The sequence below is a fragment of the Delphinus delphis genome, chromosome 19, assembly GCF_949987515.2.
Source record: "Delphinus delphis chromosome 19, mDelDel1.2, whole genome shotgun sequence".
NCBI lineage: Eukaryota > Metazoa > Chordata > Mammalia > Artiodactyla > Delphinidae > Delphinus > Delphinus delphis.
The window spans coordinates 27,556,854-27,576,725 of NC_082701.1; the positions used below are offsets into that span (position 1 = coordinate 27,556,854).

General features: G+C 37.0%; 1 protein-coding gene across 2 annotated transcripts in view; it reads right to left on the reverse strand.

Moving 5' to 3' along the window:
• The window catches only part of USP32 (ubiquitin specific peptidase 32), a 197,100-nt gene that overhangs the window by 74,377 nt on the left and 102,851 nt on the right, over positions 1 to 19,872 (reverse strand). For both annotated transcript variants that reach the window (XM_059997619.1, XM_059997618.1), the window contains exons 4-5: positions 18,526 to 18,644; positions 12,230 to 12,389 (exon numbers count right to left, since the gene is read on the reverse strand). In XM_059997619.1, coding sequence (XP_059853602.1) covers positions 12,230 to 12,389; positions 18,526 to 18,644 — 279 coding nt within the window. The remainder of the gene's footprint in view (positions 1 to 12,229; positions 12,390 to 18,525; positions 18,645 to 19,872) is intronic.

Below are 19,872 nucleotides of genomic sequence, written 5' to 3' on the forward strand. Positions count from 1 at the left end.
CAGTTCCCCATTTAAATCCAATATGTAAAACAGGAAACAACTGAGACCTTTATGGCTTCCCACACCATTTTTTTTTTTTTTTGGCAGTACGCGGGCCCCTCACTGCTGTGGCCTTTCCCGTTGCAGGGCACAGGCTCCAGACGCACAGGCTCCGCGGCATGTGGGATCTTCCCGGACCAGGGCACGAACCCGTGTCCCCTGCATCGGCAGGCGGACTCTCAACCACTGCGCCACCAGGGAAGCCCCCCACACCATTTTTATCTGTACTCATTTTTGGTAATTTTCAATCTGTATCTTGGATTTAGTGATTCTATATACATATTCTCTCCTGGCTACACTATAAACATCCTAATAGCAGGATACCATGTCTGATCCATCCTGTCGATATGGTAACTACACACATTCAATACTTATTAAATAAATGAAAATGAACATGACAAAAGATGTTATAAGTAATAAAGTCAATACATAAGACAGGGTAGAACAGGATTTATAATGTGATAGGTAATAGGGGCATCATGAAAACATGAACATCTTTTTCTCCTCATTCATCAGAAGATGTATTTAAAAAAAAAATCACAGGTAAACTCCAACTATGGTTACATTCTATATGTGCATTGTTGTTGCTGTTGTTTTTTTTCCCTCCAAGGAACTAAAGTAAGATTTGGAAAACAAACAAGGTGAGTCTTTCCATTACCCTGGCTTTCTGCCTGCAGCCTCTTCCCAGACCTTGGCAAGGTATGAGGAACCTAAGCAGTGAAATTTCACTGAGTTAAGAATAGAACTTGTAGTTCAGGTAGGTTGAGGTAGCTCAAGTTTACAGGGCAGAATACTGGAGAGGAAAGAGTTATGTAGAGAAAGAGCTCCAGAAATATGAACAGGAGTCTTACTGAGTTTTAGCAGAGTACTAAGCTATGTATGCATAGAGTGAAATTCATTGAGGCTGGGCTAGGAAATGCCTAAGTTCTGACCAGCCAGAGCGGAGATACCTTGTTGAACACTGGGAGCATTCACAGACTCAGAGGGTCACTTAATCAGTAGGGGAAAAACTAACTCTTAGAGTAAAGGCTACTCCAGACTTGCCCCCAAAAAACTTTAAAAAAAATTCTGGAAAATATCAACCTGATCCACAAATAACTGCCTATCAAAACAAAACAAACTTCCTAATTTAAAGGATGACAACAGAATCCATTAGCCATATAACATTCATAATGTCTAGCATCCAAATATATATATGTACATAAAACAGCAGGAAAAAGCGATCCAAAACCAGGATAAAAACCAGTCAATAGAAAATAGAAATAACATAGAAATAACAGAGATGATGGAATTAGTAGACAAGGCTTTAAAACATCCATTATAAATATCTACAGAATTTAAGGAAAACCATGACTATATTGAAAAGAGAAACGGAAACTATTAAAAAAAAAAAGTACCAAATGAAACTACTAGAGATGAAGAGTACAATACAATCATCCCTTGGTATCCATAGGAGATTGGTTCCAGGACCCCCGTGGATACCAAAATCCAAGGATGCTCAAGGCCCTCATATAAAATGGTATAGTATTTGCATATAACCAACGCACATCCTCCTGTATACTTTAAATCATCTCTAGATTACTTATAATACCTAATAAAATGTAAATGCTATATAAACAGTTGCTGGTGCGTGGCAAATTCAAGTTTTATTTTTTGGAACTTTCTGGAAAAAACTTTTTTTCAAATATTTTCAATCCCCAATTGGTTGAATCTGTGGATGCTAAATCTGTGGATATGGAGGGTCAACTGTACTTGAAATTTTAAAAATTCATGGGAGATTAACTGCAGATTAAAAAATACAGAGAAAAGGTCAGTGAACCTGAAGACTGAGCAATAGAAACTATCCAAATGGAAGCATAAGGAGAAAAAAAAGTCTGAAAAAATTAGTAGACTCTTAGTGACCTGTAAGACAATACCAAAAGTATAGCATACATGTTACTGGGGTCCCAGAAAAGAGTGGGCAGAAAATATTTAAAACAAATAACAGCTGAAAAAATTTCAAATTTGATTAAAACCATAATCCCATAGATCCAGAAGTTCAGTGAAACTTGTGCAAGAAAAATTCAAGGAAAACCAAACCAAGGCAAGACACGATCCAACTGCTGATAAAGTAAAAATCTTAAAAGCATTATGAGAGGGGAGAAAAAATACATTACAAACACAGGAACTAAGATAAGCAATGATTTCTCTTCGGAAACAAGGGAGCCAGAAGATTAATGGGGTAAAAAAGGGTTTGAAAGGAGAAAAAAAAAAACCTGTTAATCTCAAATTCTATATCCTATGAAAATATCCTTCAAAAACAAAGGCAAAATAAAGTATTTTTTGGACAAACAAAAGCTGAGAGAATTCATCAATAGCAGAACGGTACCAAAAGGAATGTTAAAGGATGTTCTTCAGACTAAATTAAATGATACCAGATGGAAATCAGTATATCTACACAGAGCAATGATGAAAACAGGAAACACCCAGTCCATAATGTCCATCTGATATCATTAATCATGACAGATTTTGGATAGAAGTTTAGTTGCAGCTTTGGTTAGACTAAGTTTACCTCTAGTTCAAATGTTCTGAAGGTGAGCTCAGATTTCTATTCAGGAGAGCTCAGAAACTGCTAGTTTTTGAACCTGGAGATCTATAAACTCCAGCCTGAAGGCTGCATACATGTTTGTATAAATAATGTTTTATCAGAACACAACAATGCCATGTATTTACATTTAGTTTATGGTTGCTAATGTGTTACAGTGGCAGAGTTGAGTAATTGTAACAAAGAGCCATATGGCCTACAAGTCTGAAATATTAACTATTTGCCTTTTAAAGAAAATGTTTGTCAATCCCTGTGTTGAAACTGCATAACCACAGGACTTCAAGACTGCAACTCCATAAAATGACAGCAGCTCAGGACCACAGAGCCTTGAGACTGCAACCTTCAAGATTTTGAGACTTCAAAATTATGAGCTCATGAAACTGCCTAACCCCAGTCTCAGCAAAATTTCCACAGGACAGAATTACAGGGCAGAGATGATTATCTTTGCACTTGCGGTTCCTTCAGATTTAAATCTGAAACAGGTTTTTCAAAGTTTGGCTGGCTTCTCCTTATCCCAGCAAAGACTGTCCTCAGGCAGGCTCACTCTTCTGGCAGCCTTAGCCCCAATCTCAGCCTCTGGCCTCAGAAATGAAAGCACCTTTATATCCTTTGATTACCTAGGAAGCACTTGTCCCTCTGGAATTCAGTTTTGTTTTTTTTTTTAAGATTTCTTTGTATTGATATGTCTTCAGTGGCTTTAAAGATTATGATTGTTTGGTTTATGTAGTGATTTCATGTTATTAAAATGGGAATGAAGATCCTTCATGTCTTTCTACTTCCCAACCTAAAGTAGAACCCTTCCCCTGTTATTTAACATGATTCTGAAAATTCTCACCAATGCAATAAGATACGAATATGAAGTATAATGTTAGAAAATAAGCAAGGTTATTATTTGCATATAAGTAGAATGCATTCCAAAAAAACTCAAAGAGAAAACATTTAAAAATTATAATTGAGTTTAAAAACCTGTAGGGATATAAAATAAATATAGAAAAATCAATGCTTTTCCTATATCTCATTAATACATGTAAGAAAATATAAAAGAGAAAAAGCATAACAATAATAGCAATTTCCCCACAAGAAACAAATATCCAAAAATAAAAGTCAGTAAGAAAATGGGGGTCAGATTATATAGGCCACTGTAAGGACTTTGATTTTAAGTGAAATTGTGAACCACTGGAGGATCTAATGCAGAGGAGTGACATGATCCAACCCACAGGATCACTCTTGACTGCTGAGTTAAGAATAGCCTAGGGCTTCCCTGGTGGCGCAGTGGTTGAGAGTCCGCCTGCCGATGCAGGGGACGCAAGTTCGTGCCCTGGTCTGGGAAGATCCCACATGCTGCAGAGTGTCTGGGCCCGTGAGCCATGGCCTCTGAGCCTGCACGTCCGGAGCCTGTGCTCCGCAGTGGGAGAGGCCACAACAGTGAGAGGCCCGCGTACCGCAAAAAAAAAAAAAAAAAAAGAATAGCCTAGTGGGCAGCTAAGAACAGAAGTGAGTTTAAATCATCAATATACGGAATTAAAAAGCATTAAGACTACAATAAATTAACAAGTACAAGACAGACAATTCATAAAAAGCGGGGGGGAAGTTAATTTCACTAAGAATAAAAACATCATTTCAGAAGAAAAATTTAAGCAGAATCATGCTGCTTCAAAACTTTTTTAACACTCTTCTTGCAAGATACCTGCATGGCTATTACAACTCTTTCAGATCTTTACTCGATGTCATATTCTCGGATCTTCTAAACTGCACCCCATCCAATGATGCTCCTTCATCCCTCTTCCCTGCTTTACTTTGTTCTCTAAGACTTATTTGTTTTCTTTGTTGTTTCCTCCAACTAGAACATATGCTCCTTGTAGGCAGGCTTTTTGGTCTATTTTATTCATTGTTATATTCTAAAACTTAGAATAATATCTGGTACATTTTGAGCACTCCAGAAATATTTAATGGACAAGTAGCTTACAAGTTACCTGGCAAGACAAGAACAATGTATTTTAAATTTCCAGTGATTTCAAAGTATTCATTCTTACTCTGTTCCTTAGCAGTTTTGGTTTTTCTTTTTTTTTTTTTTTTCTTAAAGTTTTTTTGGCTGTGCTGCGCAGCTTGAGGGATTTTAGTTCCCCGACCAGGGTTTGAACCCGGGCCACTGTAGTGAAAGTGCCAAGTCTTAACCACTGGACCACCAGGGAATTTCCACAGTTTTCTTTTTTTTTTTTTTTTAACAGAAGCATCTACTTCAAATACCCAGATGACTGAATTTATTTAAAAGGAATAATTTAAAATTTTAGCAATAGGGAGAGTAATTACAGGAGTTTGATATATAAATTGAGCATTACTGCCTCATTTTCCTAAATAAGATGTCTGTTTACTCCATTTATTATGTGAAAGGAAGAAAGAAAGAGAAATCTGTTCCTCCAGAGAAACAGTTTTCTCAAATTCTAAATTTTCTTCCCAGTAGTAGATCTTCAGATTAAAAAAATCTGACACTGAAACCAAAGGTGGAAGACAGAAACTATGTTCTCATTTTTATACATCTAGGTACTGAGCATATAATGGGTATTCAATGAGTACTTCTGATCAGTTGGTGTTTAGTTTATACATTAAATTAGAACACAGAAAATTCATATCAACTTCCTCCCAAATATTTTTACCTTTGAAAACTAAGTTCATTAATCTCCTTAAAAAACACAATTTTTTTTGTTGAAGTAGAAATGTGGAAAGACAAGTAAGTAGAACATATTTGGAAGACAAAAATGATCAGATTGGTTATGGCTACAGCTCCCTTTTAAGTTTATGCAATCTGTTCATTTATAGTTACAGACTGTAATTTGTTAATCAAGTATTTGTAAAAGCATGCTAAAGTAAATTATATATATTATCATCACCCAAATATTTTACATGAGTTGGCAGCTGAATTGCTGAGGAGAGGAAAGATAACTAACCTTATTTTCACTTAAAGAAGTTAGAGGTTAACGACTGCAGTAGTTACTCTATTTGCAATTCATAAATAAATATCAAAACTTATACTTTACTAGCTAAATGGGAATGAATTTATCACCCACCTATTGATATAATTTTTTCTGGTTCACAACAGTAGCATACTACAACATTCTAAATAGTTCCTGGCCTGCCCTTTGGGCCATCCTAATCAAGTCCCACCTTACCGGAGGCTCCAGCTACAGAAATTGCTCTTTAATGCCAGAATTGGATTCTTATTTAAAAACAAAAACAAAAACAAAGCCAAGCAAAATATCCAAGTATTTTCAAACAGTAACACAGTTCTTTAACATTTCTGAGGAAGCAACCTGTTCTCAAAAGCAATGACCTTCTGCAATCTATTTAAGCCTTACATCATTTACAACCAGATAAGAGGATAATGAAGGAGGGACATGCAGATTTACTAGGCAGTTTATGGCCTAAGAATCACTGAAGTATTTTTCTCTTACAGAAAGGAGGCTTTAACATTGCAAACTAAAATGTGGCAAGGGAATATAATAATATGCATATTTTTAGTTGAGATAATAAATGCTAAAATAAAGCATTTGAGTTATATAAATTTGAGTTAGATAAGAAAAGAAAACCAATCAAAATGAGTTCAATGGCCCTAAAATTAGCCCAAAATACTACATTAATTACCTCAGTATCCAGATTCTACTACTTAAAAGAAATCACGCTTATGATACATTTTAGGGAAACTCTAAAAAACATATTTACAAGAAAGAGTTAGCACACATATTTTCTTCCAAATAATATAACTAAACTCTATGAAAAGATGATCATCATTAAGGAAAAAACTCTCGATTAGTTCTTAAAACATAGTTCTTAAAATCTTAGTTCTTCCAATTACCTATTTCACTGTTGGTAAATGGGGAATCATTCAGTGACCTTGCCTGGATCAAATGAAGTTAATTATTAAAGAGACATTTAAAATAATAATCATTTGAAGGTATCCCAAGGGGAAAAAAAGGAAATTAGAAAAGTGAAGCTGCAAGATTGTCTGAAGTGAGTCTGAGGAAGATGGCTCACCACAACCACAGCTATCACATGACCACCTCCTTTTACCTGCAATTACAAGCTGCTTACGAAAGATTAAAGAAAAAAATGACTGTGTGTCAATAAACTGTCTTCAAATCCTAAAATGATACTAAGCATGCACTCTGGGGTTCAAACATCCCAATTTTGGCACCTATTAGCCATTTGATCTTGAGAAAGTTTCTTTAACTTCTTGTAGCTGTGGTTTCCTCATTTTTAGAATGGCGATAAAATGAACTTCAGAGGTGGCACAAGGATTAAATGAGATAATGTACAAGGAGTATAGTGCCTCCTTTAGTAAGGGCTCAATCTGTATGTGGTAAGTTGGAACCTTCCAAAGCATTTTTGGGGAAAAAAAAGTACAGGAGCTATATGTCAAGATCATTTAATATTCTACAAACATTCAATAAAAACATTTTATGTACCTGACATTGCACTAAAAATTATAGACATGACAGTGAACAAAATAATTATGTTTAGATTCTAATAGAAGAGAAAATGGGTCATTTTAATCCAGTGTGGAAAGTACAATGAAGGAACAGAGACACAGGGTTTTCAGGGAGCACATAAGCAGTGAGGCCCTAGAAGTCTTGATATTTAAAGAGGTACACACAGAACATCTTAGGGTTGACCAGGGAAAGGAAAACTAGTGTGACAGAAGAAGGATATTGCAAGCAGAAGTAAAAAAGCATGTGTAAAAGTCTCTAGGAAAAACAGGTAGTGATAGGACAGAAAAACAAAAAGAATAACCGTTGTATTCTGCTATAATTCAAAAATAAGGAAGAGGATAGATAACCTATAGAAGGATTTATGCTATGGACACAAGATAAAAGACAAAAAACAAGAGAGAACTTTACTTTCCAGTGAGTGACAAAAAAAGAGTGTTAAAGATGGCAGTTCAACCTAGAATTAGTAGACAGTTCGGTTAGAATGTAGACGTTTCAAAGGTTAGCATCTAAAGGGTGAGCCTTCAAACTCAAGCAGAGAGATGCCAGACTGTGATTGGATAGGACTATGCATGTACAATAGTAGGGGATTTGATACACTGAACTAAATTTGTAAAAAGCTGATTAAAACAAATTACATTTTGAGTTTATAGTCTGTGGCTCCAAATTCCAACACTATGTAGTGCTAAATAACCATGAACAAAATGGGTGGGGAAAGGCTATTACAAGAAAAAGCCAAATGACTAGTTAGTCTTAGAAAGTAGGATCTTCTTTCAGATATCAATAATAATAATAATAAACTTGTACCAAACTATTTCAAACATTTAACTATATAGAACATGTTTATGTTCTCTATATATGTTCTCTGATTCTGAATATCAAAATGTTTAAAAATTAACTTGTCATTAAAAACACTATATATTTGACGAAAAAAATCTTTTTAGGAAATCTAACCTTAGGTATTTAAACAGCAAATTATAAAAGAAAAATATATCAGTCTTGATAAAAATCTAGTTAAGATCTACTCAAGCATAAAAACTTGGACTTTTGGCTAAAGTTCTAATTCAGGGAATTCCCTGGCAGTCCAGTGGTTAGAACTCAGTGCTTTCACTACTGAGGACCCAGGTTCAATCCCTGGTTGGAGAACTAAAATCCTGCAAGGCGGTGCAGCCAAAAGAAGTTCTAATTCAATTTCTTAAACTTAAATAAAAGGTAAGGTAACAATAGTTTGGAATCTGAAGTTCTAAAAACTGTACTGGCCATGACAAAGTCTAAAATCTTGTCTAAGTCAAATCAGTTAGTTATTCTAACTCTGTATTGAATGCAAATAGCGCCCCAGTTTCATTTGTGATTTACACGAAAGAGAAAAAATTTGATTAAAAGTGGCAGTATGTTCAACTTACTGTGACTTCAAATTTTACTTTATAATCGTATGTGAAAAAGTAATTAAAGGCATCTGCACTCTAACATAAATGTTATTTACAAGTGAAAAATTATAACTCCTTTTTGTTTCCTAGATACCTTGGGTCATTACACAAATTTAAATGGAGTCAGTGATGCTTTAAAATAAATATTTTCTGTTTACTTATAAATCAGTTAATAACATTCTCTATTTTTATCCCGTGTTTCCACATTCCTGACACATTATTTGAAAAGTTCAATGTACCAAATATTCTTTGAGTGAAAGAGCCTGCAAAGACATCCACAGAAGCTGAGAATTTATAAATAATATGATAAATCACAGACATCAGAATGTAAACCTACCCATGTCAGAATTTCTGTAAGAAATTTAGCAGTAATTCTGACTTTGTCATAATGCTTTCATAGGAAAGCCCACTGAGAAAGGAGCCATTTGCTGAAGCCAGCAGCAAATGAGTTGTCTGTTGTACTAGTTTATTTTTGTTCTTTATTTTTATAAATTCTAAAATAAAAGAAAGCAAACTGGTAAGAAAACACTTTCTTCCCACAGACATGGATGAGTTAATTTTTGTACTGATCTACAGTCCTCTCTTAGAAAACTGCTTGCTCCCAAAACAATTACTCTCTGGAGAAAGTGGGATGAAGCTCACTGACATTCCCAAGCCAAGTGTTCACTAATACAAAAGGATGCAGGGAATTCCTTGATGATCCAGTGGTTAGCACTCCATGCTTCCACTGCAGGGGGCACGGGTTTGATCCCTGGTCAGGGAACTAAGATCCCTCATGCAGCGCACGCAGGGCCCAGCCAAAAAAAAAAAAAAGAGGATGCATATTCATTGTAAAGCACCTACCTGTTCTATACCAGGCATAATGCTGAGTCCCTTAAAAAAGGTACTATCTCATGTATTCCTGAAGGGTAGCACCATATACCACCCCAAACATGCCACTTTAGCATAAGGGTTATTTTGAGTTGAAGGCAATTGAGAAGAAGCTGATACAAAAAAAAAAGCTCTCCAGCTCCCCCTATTAGCCTAATTTATAAAGATGTCTTACCTGCCCTTCTACCAGGAAGAAGTTAATCAACAGAGACCACTCTAGATACTTATCAACCTGGAGATAGCACCAAAGGAAAGAATCTACATAATAAACCTTATTAACCAGCCATATCAATCAACAGTTCCTCCATGTATTTGCCTTCCCACAATATGCCATCCCTAGCAGCTCAAAGTCCTTTTCTTTTGTCTTGTCACATCTCCATAAAATTATTGCTCTTTGCTAAGATGCTATATAAGCTCAAGCTATAACCACCCCTTTGAGTTACTCATCACTGAAAGTTCTGGTACATAAGTAAGTTAGTTAAGTATCAATAGTAACAAAGTAAGCTTATGTTTTTTTCTTGTTATCTTTGTTAGTCTAATTTAAAGGGCCCCACCCAATGAAACCAAGATAAGTAGAGGAAAATACTTTTCCTTCCCCACACTCCTTACAACATATCTATGAGGTACAGTTGTATCATTATCCCTGTTTTCCAGATGAAAAAAGAAGTTCATAGAGATTAAATTTCCCGCAGCTACATGAATAATAAGTAGCAGGGCTAGAGTGTCTGACTCAGTCCGAAGAACTCCTAAATACCACATGAGTATTATTTCTCAAAAAAAAAAATATATATATATTCAGGCGGGAGCACTGAAAAGTAGGAACATCAAATTCATTGCCTATTCATGCCAGAATTTATCTGTCAGAACTTCTGGTGACAATGGAATGAAAATGAGGGGGAAAGTAGCTGGTGTATAACTAGTAGCCAACTCATAAATTATATGAACAAATAGATACAAATAGCACTTGATACCCAAGGTCCTCTACTCAGTCAACAAATACTTATTTAAGGCTTGACACAGGGTGAATAGAAAAATAATACAGACTCTATGATTTAAGAGAGATGACATGTACAAATAAATGGAATGCTATAAATAATTATAATACAAGGACAAAAGTGATAAGTTCATTCAAGAAGGGTACAAAAATGGTGTTATGAGAGTTCAGAGGAAGGAGAGATGATTTCTCACAGGAAGGCAAGAAAATGTTTTATGAAAACCAAGCAGCATGTGATTTAAGTCTTCAAAGATGACTAAGGTTTATAGGGAGAATAAAAGGGAAAGGCATTCATTCTAGTGTTAAGGAGTAGCATAAGCAAAAGCCCAGTGTAGGTACAATTCTGTAACCACAGGAAAGAAGAACAGTAGAACTTAACACTTAGGCCTGTGTTGTGGAAGACTAAATACTGTCCCTCAAAAATTCATTATCACCTGCAATCACAGAATGTGACCTTATTGGAAATAGGGTCTTTGCTGATGTAATGAATTAAGGCCCTCGAGTTAAAATCATCCTGAATATAGACTGGGCCCTAAATCCAATGACTGGTGTGCTTAAAAGAAGAGGAGAGGACATAGACACACACAGAGAGAAGGCCATGGGAAGACGGAGGCTGCTACAGGCCAAGCAAAGCCTGGGGTCACCAGAAGCTGGGAGAGACAAGGAAAGATTCTTCCCTAGGGCCTTCAGGAGGAACAAGGCTCTGTTAACACTTTGATTTCAGCTTCCAGAACTGTGAGAGAATAGATTTCTGTTTTTTCAGTTTACAGATTGTAGTAATTTGTTACAGCTGCTCTAGGAAACTAATACAGCTTGGTTAAGGACAATTAGTAGAGGGCTATTGTGAAATAGTAATATTGACCCTGGTTCCTGCTAATATTTGGTCTTTGACCAAATTCCTGTAATTTCCTGAGTGATAGGAATCTCTGACACAGAGCTCCTAAATTCCTTGCAATTTTCTGGGTGATAGGAATCTTTTGTTTTAATGTCTGAGATGACTTTTGGTAAGCTCTTAGAAAGGGTCTGGTCGCTAGAAAGACCAAGCCATAATTAGAAACTCGGAACTTTCAGCCCCATTCCCATTCTCTGGAGAGGGAAGATGAACTAGAATGTAGTTAATAATCGGGCATACTTATGTAATAAGCCTGCACAAAAATCCCCAAAGCACAGGGTCTGGAGGGCTTCTAGACTGGTAAACACATCTACATGCCAGAAGAATTGGGGCATCACAGCTCCACAGGGACAGAAGTTCCTGTGTTTGGGGCCCTTCCAGATCCTGCCCTATGTATCTGTTCATCTGTATCCTTCAACATATCCTTTATTATATAATGAATCAGTAAATGTAACTGTTTCCTGAAGTTCTGTGAACTGTTCTAGTAAATTACCAAACCCAAGGAGGGGGTCATGGGAAGTCTCATTTATAGGTGGTTGGTCAGAAGCACAGGTCACAATCTGGACTTGGCGTCTGAAGTGGGGAGCAGAGGGTCAGTCTTTCGAGACTGAGCCCTAAAACTGTGGGGTCTGTGCTAACCCCAGGTAGACAGTGTCAGACTGAACTGAGATGCAGGACACCCAGTTGGTATCCATAGAGCACTGGAGAATTGCTTGGTGTGGGGAAAAAAAAATACCCCACACATTTGGAGTACAAAAGTATTCAGTGAGTAGACAAAAAAGAGAGTTTTCCTTTTCAGCTATGTACTCAAGCCTCCAGTATTCCATTTTACTATACTTTGGAAGAAAAAACCTACTGATAAAAGGCAAATTCTCATTTTCTCGTATTACCAGGCAATTATATTAAAAAGTGAACAGAACACAATGAAATGCCATTACTTACAATGTGTGACTCCAGCCAGAGTTTGGTAGAAAGTGGGAGTATCACTATCATCAGTGAGGGTCACATATACACCTCCAGACAGTAGCCAACGAGAGAAGGTAAAAGCATCTTTGTTTAGAAGAAGCCAATTTCTAAACTTTTCATAGTTTACCTTTTCGCCCTAAAATTAAAACAAGAAAACATAGGTTTAGTCAAATTTTAAGGTACCTACTTGGAACTTATACAACTTGAAATTTGCATTTAATTGACATTTACCCCTCTACTATCTATAAAGGAAGAATTATCTAAATATCACTATAGGCTATATACCTGGAAATAAAATTTTTCAAATATAATTGTACTTCAGAACTTTCATTTGCATAAAATCTATATGCTAATTGCAAATTATTTCATCAATTCATTAAAGCAGTGCATTTCTACTAATAAGTCACATTTTATTTGCTAAGGTATATCCTGAAATCAGTAAACTGAATTTCTTTCAATATTTAATAAAACCAACTTTTCACTTGCTTCATCCCTCTTCTTCAGTATTTCAATTGGTCAGAGTTAGCATATTTTAATTAAATATGTATGGAATTTAAATATTCTTTTAAATTTCATTGGCGAATTAAAATCTATCCAGGAGTCCTCCTCCAAAAGACATCACTGAAAACATGTATTCACAAGTCAACTAGAATACAAAAAGAAGCAAGGAGATTTCTATTTCTTTGTTTTCTTTCCAAGTATTTGTCTTCCTAAATCTCTGGAGAAAAAAAGTATCCAGGCTGAGAAAGAACATCATATGGCTGTGTAAGTCAATCTCTTTGACTGGAAGACAAGAGGACCCAGGTAGAGGGAGGGCCAGATGTTTCTATGAGAAAAAAGGCAGAAGCAACCCACATAGAAATACAATGAAGAATGACACTCAGGAGCCTAGCAGCTCTAATAACACTCAGGAGCCTAGCAGCTCTAATCCTGATGGAGATATTAAGGGATTAACTTAGAACCTAAAAGAGTTATGGTAGAAATAATTTCTATATTGTTAGTAGCATCCTATTAAGTATAGCAACATGCTTAAGCCTCATGGTTTCAGAACACTTAACAGTGCAATCCAAGCGATCAAGACAACATTGGAAGTCTTGTTTTTCTACATGGAAGAATATGGCATTCAGACTTGCTGCAGGGATGTGAGGACATTGCCAACATGTTTAGAGAATCATAGCCATATTCTTTCTCTACCCTACATTTAGTCTAGAAAGAGGGTTTGCAGTATAAACCCTACAAGCTGATGCAAGGGCACCACCTATGCCCTGTAGTCTACTAATTTTTACAAGTTAACATCTCTGACATTGGGAAAAGTCTTAAAATCAATAATACCCTTCAATTGTAACTCGCAGGTTTTTTGTTCTTTATAATACATAAAGGTGCACGTTATTAATCGATGGCATCTTAGATTCAGTTGAACGTGGTAGTTTCAATGGTTTCGGTGAAACTAAGATGATGTTATAAGATGCACCTTCATGTACCATTAAGAAAGAAAGAAGCTGCCTATTATTCTACCACCTTCACATATAGGTAATATTTATTGAGTATTTACAATGCCCTAAGCACCATTCTAAATATTTTTATATTCATTTAATCCTCAAGCAACCCTCTATAGGAGATACTATTATCCCCATTTTACACACGAGAAAACTGAGGCTCCAAAAAGTTATGCATTCAAGGTTATACCGTGGCAGAGATAGGATTGAACCCAGGTAGTCAAGGCTCCAAAGTCTCTGTGCCTAAACTATACACTTCGCTGCCTGGCCGACTTAGTGAAATATAAAGCAATCTCTGAAATCCACTTGCCCATTGGGATCACTCCATATAACTGGTAGCACCAAAATTCCATCTGCCAAACCTGACTTTTTATGTTTTTGAATCATGGCTCTAAATAAGGGAAGTAAAGGGGAAGTCTCCTTTTATAAACTGTCATAATAGCAGTCTAGAAAAAAAATTTTCCAGTACTATAAAAGGCAACTAAAAATAAACAGACTTGGGCTTCCCTGGTGGCGCAGTGTTTGAGAGTCCGTCTGCCGATGCAGGGGACACGGGTTCGTGCCCCGGTCCGGGAAGATCCCACATGCTGCGGAGCGGCTAGGCCTGTGAGCCGTGGCCGCTGAGCCTGCGCATCCGGAGCCTGTGCTCCGCAACGGGAGAGGCCACAACAGTGAGAGGTCCGCGTACCGCAAAAAAAAAATAAAAATAAACAAACTTCTGAAACTGATACATCTTTGAAGAACAATGTAAAATACGAATTTCCACCTTGAGAATCAACAACCAAAAAAATTCAGTAAGAAAAAAACAATATAAGTCCTATATGGATTTCCTTCATTTCAAGTTACTGAAACATGGTAACTTGAAAAGCAAGGGTCTGGATCACATCACACACATTACTCAGAAATTACAGCAGATAAATACATCAAATAGTTGAATTAGGTAAAATTAGCCCATTTACAGTCTTGTTTTTTTGTTTTTTTAAAATCAACCTTGAGTACCTAATGATTTAAACAGCTATACACGAGTATCCCAAAACCTAGGCCTCTCATTTCTTTGATCCTCCCTCTTCCATAGGTCTTGTCCTTCATACAAGACTAACCCAACCATTTATTACCATAGTCTTATATTGATATTTTTATTATAAATCCATTCCCTTTCCAATAAATGCAATTTTAAGCATTCCACTTTCCCTGTCACAATTTCCTCTTATGAGCACACTCCTTCTAGTATCCTGACTCCAGTGATTTTTTAACTCCACAGGACCTACACCAATCACCTACACTTCACGTTGTCAAATCTAATGATCACTTCTCAGTGATCAAAGGACAACTCACTTGATCTTTCGGCTTATTTGATGTAGTTAAATACTCCTTCCTCTTGAAACATTTTTATCTCTTGGCTTCTAGGACACCATTCTCTTTCGTTCCTCCTCACAAGCTATTCCTTAGGCTCCTGTTTTGATTCTTCATCATCTCGCCATACGTCAGAGTACAGGACTCAGTCTTCCAATCCATTTTCTATCTTAATTCACTCCTAGATGACCTCATCCACATCTATAAGCCAACAAATCCTTTCCTCTGAACTCCAACTTATATGTCAAAAAGCACAGTTACCACTCCACCCGAATGTCTAATATGATTCTCTAATTATGTCTTAAACTTCTCTTGCTTTTGAAACCTCCAACTTCCCTCTCCTATAGCGTTAGCCAGCTCAGTTAATGGCAACTCCATTCATTTACTAAATCAAGCGAAACACCTTAATCATCCTTTTCTCTTTCACTCACAGCCCATCATCAATACAAGAAATTGTCCTGTCAACTCCACCTTCAAAATAAATGCAGAATCTGAAAAGTCTCATCACCTCACTGTTACACCATGACCTCTTCCCTGGATTATTCAGATACCTTAATCAGACTCTGTTCAGTGTACTTTCTACATAAGAGCCAAAATGATGACGTTTAAAATGTAATCAGGACTTCCCTGGTGGTGCAGTGGTTAAGAATCCACCTGCCAATGCAGGGGACACGGGTTCGAGCCCTGGTCCAGGAAGATTCCACATGCTGCGGAGCAACTAAGTGCATGTTTCACAACTACTGAGCCTGTGTTCTAGAGTCCGCGAGCCACAACTACTGAAGCCTGTGCGCCCTAGAGCCTGTGCTCCGCAACAAGAGAAGCCACCACAATCAGAAGCCCATGCATCGCGACAAAGAGTAGCCTTTGCTCGCTGCAACTAGAGAAAGCCCGCGCACAGCAACGAAGACCTAACGCAGCCAAAAAAAAAAAAAAAAGTAATTAAACAACAGCAACAAAAACTCATATATTTTCCTGCTCAAATACCTCTAAAGATTTCTGTCTCACTCAGGGTGAAAGCTGAAGAACTCACACTGTCCTACAGGGCCATGTGTAATCTCCCTACCCCATCCCACCCCGTCCCCCAACCTCTGTAGCTTCATTTCCTACTATTCCCTTGCTCATTCCATTCCAGCTAAATTGACCTCTTCTTGTTCCTTGAACAAGTCAAGCATACTTCCCCTGAGGGCTTTTGCTATATTCTCTTCATGAAAAATGCTTTCCTTAGATATCCGCGTGGGTTTTCTCTCTCACTTCCTTAAAATTCTTTGTTCAAATGTCACTTTCTCTGATAAGCCTCTCCTAACTATACTATACAAAATACCTTCACTTGGCTACCTCCTCTCCATCACCACCTATGCCCTGTAGTCTACTTTATTTTTCCCTATAGCACTAATTATTATCTAATATATGTACCTGCTATTGTGCCTAAATTATAAGAGAACTGGGTGGCTAACCACATTTAATCCCCATCTATAAAATGGTAATGTCTGCATAAACCTTATTAAAATGAAAAAAAATAGGAACTTCCCTGGTATCCAGTGGTAAAGAATCCACCTTCCAATGCAGGGGATACCCGTTCAATCCTTGGTCAGGGAACTAAGACCCCATATGCCACGGGGCAACTAAGGCTGCGCGTCTCATCTAGAGGCCGTGTGCCACAAACTACAGAGCCCACGTGCCCTGGAGCCTGCGTGCCACAACTAGAGAGAGAAAACCCTCACACCACAACTAGAGAGAAGCCCGCATGCCTCAACAAAAGATCCCGCATGCTGCAACTAAGACCCAACATGGCAAAATAAACAAATAAAATATTAAAAAAATATATATATATATGTATATATAATTCTCCCCAGAAATGAGCAAGCACTTAACATCTCTGTGAAAAATTCAAGTAATCAGGCCTGTAAAGATGAGATCAGTTTTTTTTTCTGGTCAGCAAATTTTATTAGGGGAAAAAAAAATGATCTAGTTTGTCTTGAGGTACTGAAATACCATCACAGCAACTTCCAGTCAATAAGTAAGAACCAAAAATGCAGGAGGACAATCCTTCTGCACCAAACACACAGAAATGTTTAGTAAAATGTAACACCATAACTACTACCAAAAACTGCTTAGCCAAGCTCAAAAGCAAGAAAGGGAAATCTCCAGGTGCTATCAACACAGAGAAACTTAAAGCCAGAGTGATGAAAAGCTAAAGGTAAAGCCAGAGAGTCCAAAGAGATATAAGAACCACACACATGGGCTCCCCTGGTGGCGCAGTGGTTGAGAATCCGTCTGCCAATGCAGGGGACATGGGTTCGATCCCTGGTCCGGGAAGATCCCACATGCTGCAGAGCAACTAAGCCCGTGAGCCACAACTACTGAGCCTGTGCTCTAGAGCCTGTGAGCCACAACTACTGAGCCTGCATGCCGCAACTACTGAAGCCCGTGTGCCTAGAGCCTGTGCTCCACAATGAGAGAAGCCACCACAATGAGAAGCCCACGCACTGCACGGAAGAGTAGCCCCCCGCTCGCTGCAACTAGAGAAAGCGCGCGCACAGCAACGAAGACCCAACACAGCCAGAATAAATGAATAAATAAAATAAATTTATATTAAAAAAAAAAGAACCACATATGGCTGGGGTATTAACAATCAATGCTTATATAGTTAGGAAGGTGACTAAACTAAATTGAATTAAAACTCTCTGAATAAAACCAAGAGCAGTGAAAGTGAAATGGAAGTGGGTCAAATAGTCACCCATAAGAAATCATACAGCACTGAGTGCTGCAGGAAAGAATCAGAAACTTGTAAAAGGACTTTACTCTGCCATCTCTTGGGACTTTTCCCATATTAGCAGACCTCTGAAAAGAAATAAAAGAATTTTCTCTGTTAAAGATACACATTTTCTGTTGTTAAAGTTTTTTTACAATGAAAATATATTATTTATGAAAACAGGAAAATGACAAATTTTTAAAACCCAAATATTTCACTATGCAAATCAATTAAGTAAAATAAATGATAAAATAGGCATTGATGGATCATAGAGGTCACCTATGGCTCAAGGCCAGTGAGTGATATATCTACATGCTCATGATGAAAAGCAATGAGCACCACAACCTAAGCAATGCTGTTTCTGCAGGATCACCTGTGTGTGTGTCTGTATGTGTGCTGGTGTGACAGTGGAGGAGTATGTTTCATTATACCATTAAGTATAGACAGTTGCCTTTATTGGGAATTGGGAATTTTCAGATTCACAAACACAGCAGTAGTGTCATGCACCTTCGAGCATAGCACACAAATCGTTAAAGCATCAAACATTAAATAGAAAAATGTCAAGAATATACTACACATAAACATCTATTCATCACAGCTAAATTCATTATACAACTAAGAGTTAATACTTTGTCCACAGGGAGGGATGAAATGTAAATCTTTAAATATACCTCTGAGAAACACTTCCTGAGTGTATCTGGGACTTTACCATCCACCACATGGAGCATTCTTTCCATTTCTTCCCGTATAACATAGCTCCCGGATTCACTTGCAAAAAGACTAAAAATGTCTAGGAGAAAGAAAGAATAAAGTAATTTTATCATAGATTAAACGTACTCTGGTGGAAGTAGGGAGGGAAGAGATAGGTAACAATTATTGAGTGATTACTAGTGCCAAGCACTTTATAAATATATAATTTAATTTATTCCTTAAAAAAACAATGCTAATTAAAACAGGAATGTGGTATCTTTTCAAATACCAAATTTGCAAAAATGTTTGGGTGTGACAATACCAAGTGTTAGCAATAAACTGGGATAAACAGGAACTCTTATATACTGTTAGTGAGTATAGATTACTGTAACACTTCAGAGAACACCTTGCCAAAATCTAGTAAAGATGAATATTTATGCTAGAAATTCAATTTCTAGGCAACTCTACCTCCACTTGTGAGAAACTCTCATACATACATGCATAAGGTACAACATACACTGAAGTATTCTTTGTAATAGCAAAATTTAGGAAAGAAAAGATAAATGTCCATCAACAAAAAAAATAGGTAACCTGAGACACACACACACAATGAAATACTATATAGCAGTTAGAATAAAGGAACTAAGTGTTTCCACATGGGTAAATATCAATAATATTCAGGGGAAAAAGCAAATTGCAAAACCTGTATAGTATACTATCTATTTTAAAAGTTTTAAACCTGTAAAACAGTTGAAGATATGTTTAAGGATACATACAAATGTCATAAATGTATAAAGACCTGCATGAGGAATGAAAGATCACCAATTTCATGAGAGTGGTTACTTCTGTCAAGGGAAGAATGTGGATAGGAATATGGAGGGATACTGAGAAAGAGCCTCACCTTGGCTATAATCTTTTATTTCTTAAAAAACAAGCTCTGGGACAAATATGACACAATGGTAAGAAATAATAAAGCTGGGTGGAAGTACATACTACATGTATGTTTGAAATATTACTGTTATGAGTTGAACTGCCCTCCCACATGTCATGGCTGATTCTCTTAAGGGGAATATTTGCTAGAAGCCTCTGACCATCTGTTATGGGTTAAATTATATTCCCCCGCTCCAAAAGATGTTGAAGTCTTAACCTCAGTACCCATGATTGTGACCTTATTTGAAACAGGGTCTCTGCAGATATAATCAAGTTAAGATGAGGTCATTAGGGTGGGTCTTAACCCAATATGATTAATTATAAGAAGACAAGACAGAAACAGTGGGAAGAAAGCCACATGATGAGATGGAAAGAGATTGGAGTGATGCAACTGCAAG